Below are 7,539 nucleotides of genomic sequence, written 5' to 3'. Positions count from 1 at the left end.
TCCAGGTATGATATATATATTTATATATATATATATATAATTGCTCTCATTTTATTGTACTTTATCCTCTTTTTACAGTAGATCAGACACAGGCATTAAATAACTGCAGAGAGAGACCACTTGGGTGAGGGGAGTGCAGGAAAACAATGGGATCCAAAAGGAAGAGACTCAGATCCAGCCAGAGAAAAACGGGAGGGTCCACCCATGGGTGGGGTGTGGAAGCTGCAGCATCAAAAAAGAACAGGGAAATTACAGGTGGGGAAGTGAAGGGCGTGGGAGAAGAAAGAGTTAAAATGCCTCTATAACTCAAGAACACAGGAGGTCCCTCATTTAACATTCTATGGGCACTATGGGGTTGTTTAAGAAGGCAAAGGGGTCTGAAGGAGATGGAGCCAAGAAATTCAGAGTCTTAAAAGGAGGAGGTATCTGCAATTTTCACGCTGGCATGCGGAAGAAAGGGGAGGAGTTAGTGATTAGTTGATAACTTGCTAAGAGAAGCCACAGAGAGGATGGGGGTGGGGGAGCAGATCTGGGCGGAGGGGAAGGAGATGGAATAGTCCCATAACCAGCTGATGTTTCCAAGGTGGCCACTGGGGACCCAGCCAAAGTGGCTGCCCCTCCCCCAGGGCGCCTGGGAAGTAGAACTTGCAGGATATTCTGGGAAAGGGAACAGAGGGAAGGGAGCCATCGGCAAAAACAAAGTGGATATTCAGCCTAGGTCAACCCCGCCCCTCTGAGGAGTGATAGGAGACCGGGAAAAGAATTTTCAAGAACCAACAGGGACTTCTCTTTCAGACCCTCATTCCCAGCTCACGTATTCAACGTAGAGTGAGAAACCAGCTGTGCCAGGAAAGAAGGAAAAGGCCACAGAGCCACCATGTCTTCAGTTACAAGTGGTCCCGCTTTCAGTGGAGGGAATGGGGATGGAGAAGTTGGGAAAGACTGACCAGAGGAGCCACACAAGTCAAAAGCCACTGAGACAGCAACTGTGGTAGACAAGGCAGAAGGTGTGGGAGACAGGGGAGGGGGACAGCAGCTGAGCTGACATGGGAAGATAGAGGGTCACGCCAGTGACCACTCTGTAGCCTACAGAGATATTAAATCATTAAGCTGTGTGCCTGGAACTAACAGCAGTGTTGTAAGTTAATTATACTTCAGTTATTTTAAATAAAAGAATGGAGTGCCACATTCTGTCTGGAGATGAGCATGAAGAGATTGCCGTCTGTGTGTGGGTGGGTGAAAAGAAAAGAAAGTGAAAGTCACTCAGTCGTGTCCGACTCTTTGTGACCCCCATGGACTATACAGTCCAAGGAATTCTCCAGGCCAGAAGACTGGAGTGGGTAGCTTTTCCTTTCTCCAGGGGATCTTCCCAACCTAGGGATCAAGCCAGGGTCTCCTGCATTGCAGGCAGATTCTTTATCAACTGAGCTATGAGGGAAGCCCAAGGTGGGTGGGTGGGCATTTTCTATAGTTCTGGGGGGGTGGGACAGGAGGGCAGGATGGGTGGGGAGCTGTGAGGACACCCCACTCACAGCTACACGAGGACTAGAAAGACTCTGAACTCTATGACTGTCTTGGGGGTTCCATCTCCCTGTCTCTGACAGAGCTCGGGCAGGAAGAAGATGGTGGAAAGTGTGCGCAACCAGAGAATCACGACAGATGTCAGGCCGGGTTCAGAAGGAAAGGAAAAGGGCGCGAGGCTCAAAGAAGCCATAGCTCTGCTATAAAAAATACCTTTGGGGTGGGTGAGGGAGGGATCAGGCGGGGTCAAGGGTATTCCAGAAGCATCCGTAGGAAAGAGGTGGGGGCGGGAGGAAGGGGGCCTCAGGTTTTGTTGATGCGGAGTTTGAAGGCCACACGCCCCGCGAACTTGTCGCGCTCATCGTCAGTGGCAATGTTGGCAGCGTTGATGCGGCACTCCACATTCACCTCCACGTTGGGGGTCACGTTCAGGAACTTGACGGCCACCAGGGGCTGCGTGTAGTTCACCTGGGCCAGAGGAGGAGAGCGAGGCTCCAGGCCTGAGGCAGCTGGGCCTGCAACCCCGCACCCTGCTCCCCTGGAGGAGCCAGCACCCGGCCTCCCGCAGGACTTACGTGGAACTTCTTGCCGTAATAGGGAAAGTACATGAGGTCGATGTTGCCGTTTGCAGGGAACATAACGAAGTTGCCGAGATTCTCTGCATCTTCATCTCGCTGTGGGGGGCGCAGGAGGATGGAGGAGAGCATGTTAGGGATGGCGGGAACTCAGCCGCTGGCCAGACTTCCCTTTGTTCCTCCTTCACCCCAACTGTGCTTTCTCAAATTCATATCCCTTGTGCTGCTGAGTCTGGTATATTTGCGCGTGCACAGGAGGGGGGTGTCCTGTCCCTTCCATCAGACTGGGAAGTCCTCCAGGGTGCTAAGGAGCCCGAAGCCTTCTATTGCCCTCCCACCCCAAATTCTTACCCCATCCTCAGGAATCAGTTTCTGGAGCGGAGCCAAGAGAGAACAGATCAATGAGTAAGGGCCCAGTAGGAAGCGAGGAGGGGGATGAAGCAAGAGGAGCAGGAAGCTCCTAGAGGGACAGAGGTGGGGGGAGCAGGGCTCCAAGGACAACTTAGTGGTGGCAGGTGGTGCTCACAGACCAGCAGCTACCAGATACCTAAAAAGAACTGAGGGCAGAAGAGACATGAGACTGAGAGCAGAAGACATGGTCAGGGAATAGAGAAGATGGAAGGATCAGGGAGAGAAGCCAGAGGCAGGGGCTCGGGTAGTCAGGGAGAGGGTGTCTATCCATATAAAAGAGCAGACTTCTGCATCCTAGACAGAAGCAAGAGGGGTGGCAGCGCCTTGGTGTTTGAACCATATTGAAGCCCATGCTTACCCCCTTGTCCCTAGAGTTACGGGGCCTCTGGGAGCAAAGAAGATAGGGAGAGATGAGTGAATGACATGGAAACCATAAGGACAAATAGATGGGGCAAACAGATGGACAAGGCCCAACAAACTCACCTTCCCCACGCAGGTAACATTCATGCTCTGGTTTGCTCCTGCATAGAAGTTGATGACCTGGAGTGAGGAGAGAGAGTGGTGAGGGTTAGGAAAAGAAGTTGTCAAAAACAGAAATATCCAGCCCCCCAGCCATGATCTCAGCCTCCAGCAGTCACATCTCTCTTGTTCTCTCAGCCACTCAAACATCTAAAAGTCTCCCGAAGCCCAAGAGCCCCAGTAAAAGAAAGCAACTGCCAGCAGATGGTAGCTCCCTCCTCCATTCTCCCTGGGGACTAAGGATATGAGTACCCGGTTCATCTTGATGAAGACACAGGGCTGTCCAGTGCTGTAACCATAGTGGGTGGGGTCCCCAATGCCAGAGCAGTCGCCCAGCTGGGTCCGGTTGAACTGGCAAGCACGTTTTGGGTAGTTTAGAACTCCGTTATCTGGTTGTTCGTAATAGCGACCAGGGCGGCAGACATCATTCTTCTGGGCTTGGATGGAGTCATTGTAAGCTAAGGAGGTGGGCAAGAGAGAGTCACAGACCTCATGTTCTGCTCCCAGGGTCCCCAACCCCCCTGCCCGAAGTCATCGACCCCATACTCACGCTCCAAGAACTTGTTGAGTTTCTGAACATGCTGGTCCCAGCTTTCAGTGTCACTGACATTGACAATGACATCGAGGTTCTCAGTCTTAGGACGAATCATCAAGCCTAGTCAGCAGAGGCAAGAATGAGGGGGTATACGTAAGACGAAGGACCACACACAGAGGGAAGAAGACGGACATGGGGAACACCAGGGTGAGGGATGACAGGAAGATCTGAGATCGCCTTCTGGGGAGGGAGATCTCCTGTGACCCTCTGCCACCTCCCCAGATCACATAGCTCTCAGCTGTGGGGAGTGTGAAGGCGGCCTTCAAGAAGAACTGCCCAGCACGAGATGACTGGCTCATCAGAACCAAACCTCTATGAGCTGACAGATCTCAACCTGCGAGTTCCTTTGGGAGACTTGGGGGCACCAGATTAGTGAGCCTGGCTGGTGGGGGAGTCTCATCACTCACCTGGTGTGGCCAATCGGTCCTGGTACTTGGGGGTGTGGTCGGAGACGGTCTGCAGCATCACCCACATGGTGAGGGTGAACATGGCGGTGAGGAAGCCATAGAAGACGAGGTAGAAGAGGAGGATAAAGGCTAAAGAGGAGGAAATAGGGTCAGCAGGTTCCAGGTCTCCTTCCATGGCCTGTCCTGTCGCCACATGCCCCTCCCCCACTCAGAGGTTCTGCCCAGGAAAGGATCCCAGAGCCCCAGGGAGCCTTTCCCTGGGAGCAAAAGGAGACAAGCTGGAAAAAGGCAGTGTGTCTGGCTTCCAGCCATGGCTCCCAGGCCCTTCTGGTCCTACAGCACAGTGAAGCCCAACTTTGTGGAGGACACAAGACACCTAAACTCTTGTTGCTTGGACAACCCCTAGTATAGGCCACAGTCATTTTGCCACAAATTACCTTCTCAACTTGTCAACCTTCATGGCGCTGAAAAGGCACACCATCTGTTACTGCTATATGGGTACTCATGCTTGAAGTTGTCCAGCACAATGACTTTTCAAAACTGGCACTGGCCCCAATTCACCACCAAACTCTCAAACCATCTCTCAGGGTGTGGACCCTCACACTCAAACAGCAAAATCTCTCTCTCTCTCTCTCTCTCTGAGCCCTACAAGAGCTGAACCTTGAATGAGGCTCTGGCCAAAGCTACAAAGTCTCTCAGAGACAGCTGTCCAGAGCCTTCAACAGTCACTCCACCCCCAGCTCACACTCAGCACTCAGGGCAGAGGCAGGTGTAAAAGAAGACTTTCCACAGTCTTGCAGGCAGAGAGCTGACTCTAGGTGGACATGACAAGTCACTGTCACTCCTCAGCCTAGTGTGAGTACCTGCTGTTTCCACTCCCCCAGATCTCAAGTCCTTCCATCTCAGAAGACACTCCCCAAGCCTCCCCAGATTTTCCCAAGGACTCAAGGACCCCTCCAATCCCACAGACTGGACTTCATGTTTCCTGCATCAAGGACTGCATCAGACCCACTTCAAGGGCCCCTTGGCGGGTGGGTAATGGGAACAGCATTCGGTCAGTCTGGATGAACTGTAAATTGTGTCACACAATGTCTCCTGTGCTTCAACTTCCCAGCTTGAAAATCCCTTTTGGAAGAAATCCATCCTTCACTGGCATCTATGCCCAGCACTGGACCCTCCACCAGACACAAGTCCCTCCACATCTCCTAAATATGTGGTCCCACACTCCACCTCCAAGGTATGGGTGGGGAAGGTGCCAAGCCATCCAAGCCCTGAGACACAGGGCCCAGATGATGTACACATCTCACCACCAGTGACCACTCCCTCTGCTTGTGACATCTGAGCCCAACACCCAGCCCCGAACACCTCCCAGTGGCACCCCGGCCCCACAGCCCCCCACCCACGAAGCAGCCACAGAAGGCTCCAAAACACAATCCAGACAACTTCCGCTGTGAAGAACCCTCTCCAACACACACCCCACCTCTCCAAGACCCGCCCCCTCATGAATGTTCCCAGGGTCCAAGGGGTGGGCACGAGCTAAAAATAGACGGGCCTGGCCGGCTAGTGAGAATCAGAGGGAGGGAAGGGGCGCTCTTCTGGAGAAGGGGGGCGCCCGTGTGGAGCTGACCGGCCCCCGACAGGGAGTGCAAGCGCCGAGGCGAGCATACGCGCGCAGAGCCCGCGACCCCCCGCGCGAGGGGGCTCCGCGGGGGGCGGGAAGGCGGCAGTGACCTACTTTCTCCGCCTCCGCAGCGGCCAGCCAGGGAGATTAGACCGGCGACTCGGCCCCCTCCCAGCCCGGAGCCCGGCAGGGGGGCCGGACGCCGAGAACCCGGGAAGGGAGCTGGGGCTGAGCCGGCGGGACCTCGTCCTCCCCGGGCGTCGCCAGGCGGATCCCCCCCACCCTCCCGCCCCTCGCACTGCCGGCCCGGCATACCCCAGCTGGTCCCGGTGCGGCCCATGAACTGGTGCGTCCTCGGGTTCCACACGAACTCCTTCCACTCTTCAACCACCTGCCCGCAGCTCTTCTTCTCTTTCTGGATGACCATCTTGACGGCGGGGTGCAAGTCCCGCGCGGGGCGGGGGGCTATGAAGAAGCCGGGGTGCGGCGCGCTGAAGCTCCCTCACGCACCGGAACGCGCGGGGAGCAAAGGCAGCGGGGCCAAGGGAGACCCCCCCCCCCTCAGATATGCAGCCGCTGCAAATTCCGGGGCGCAAGGCCACACGCTGCGGGGTGCTGGCGGCACGGCGTAAGATGAACAGATCCTAGGCCCCCCCACTGCAATGAAAAGGGGGGTTGTCCGAGCAGGGGAGGATAAAAAGGCGAAGGGGTGCGAACGCAGCTTCACCCCCTAGACCTCCCAGAAGCAAAACGAAAAGGGATGCAAAAATAGACGGCTGCAAAACCCGAGCGAAGCACAGAAAAATCGGGGTGCAAAGAGGCAGGGAGAGGTGGGGGATGGGGCCGCCCCGAAATCCGAGATGCAAAGAGGCTGTGGAGAGGAGTCGGGTGACTGTTCAAGGTTCTTCTGACGAGTGGAGACCGCCACACCAAAGGTGGCTCGGCCACGGGGGTTGGGTGGGGACACGCAGTTGGAGGGACAGGCAGGGATAGGGGTCCCCCGGGCGGAGGCTCCGCTCTTCAGCAGTGCAGGGCTAGCAGCAGCGGCGCGCGGTCTTTATACTCGGTGGCTCCTAGGGTGCCCGCCCCCTTCCCCGCCCCCAGAAGCCCCGCCTTCTCGCTCTGGCCTAGGCGACCTCATGCATATGCAAATTTCGAGAAAGGGCTTGGGCCCGCCCCCTGATGCCTCCTCAGGACCAAGTCTCTCCCCTACTCCCACCGCAGGTATTGGACGGGATCTGGGTGGGTGGAGAGGATAGAAGGCGTGTCGGGGCAAAATGGAAAGATAACCCCGGAGAGACACAGCAGACAGAGAGGAAAGCAGATACATGCTGAGATAGGGGCCCCAGGCAGGGAGTTGGAAAGAAACTACGATTCTGGAGACAGGGCAGAATGTGAGACTAACAGAGAAGGAGCCAGAGATCAAGAAAAATAGATCGAAGAGACCAGCCAGGATACTACACTAGCCGGGCTGGAGGTTAGAACACGCCACCAGGAGACCCATAGAGGCCACCACAGGACGGAAACTCCCCTCGAGGGAGATGCTGCCGATGTCCCCAACACCTCCTTCTCCAGTCCCACAACCTCTTCTCCCAACACCTGGTTCTCACCAAGCCTGGGGACTTCCCTGCCTTCCCACATCCCTCTGAAGCCCTTCCAACACCACTTTCCCAGCCCCCAGCACTGCCTTGAGATCCCAGCCCTGAAGCCCCATATGCTTAGGTGTTTTGTCTCCTCCCACCCACCAATCCCTTGCCCCCGCTTTCTGCACTCCCCTCCTCATTTGCCCATTTGTCAACAAACATTTATTGAGTACCTGCTAGAGACCTTGTGCAACCCAGCGCTGGAGAGGTAAAGTTGAGGTTCTCAACGGGGCTTCCACAGTCTGAT

At 55.5% G+C, this 7,539-nt stretch overlaps 1 protein-coding gene across 1 annotated transcript; it reads right to left on the bottom strand.

Annotated features, from left to right (window-relative positions):
* ATP1B2 (ATPase Na+/K+ transporting subunit beta 2) lies at nt 1-6,670 on the bottom strand. Its single transcript, XM_061143371.1, has 7 exons — nt 5,965-6,670; nt 4,029-4,157; nt 3,577-3,681; nt 3,279-3,484; nt 2,991-3,047; nt 2,097-2,195; nt 1-1,989 (listed from the first exon to the last, which is right to left on the bottom strand). The coding sequence occupies exons 1-7, from the start codon at nt 6,074-6,076 to the stop codon at nt 1,825-1,827; spliced, it is 873 nt and encodes a 290-aa protein (XP_060999354.1). The 5' UTR covers nt 6,077-6,670; the 3' UTR covers nt 1-1,824.
* Between the last annotated feature and the right edge of the window lie 869 nt (nt 6,671-7,539).

The sequence above is a fragment of the Dama dama genome, chromosome 5 (genome assembly GCF_033118175.1).
Source record: "Dama dama isolate Ldn47 chromosome 5, ASM3311817v1, whole genome shotgun sequence".
Classification (NCBI taxonomy): domain Eukaryota; kingdom Metazoa; phylum Chordata; class Mammalia; order Artiodactyla; family Cervidae; genus Dama; species Dama dama.
Note: the sequence above shows the minus strand (reverse complement) of the source record. Positions and strands in the feature narration are given on the sequence as shown.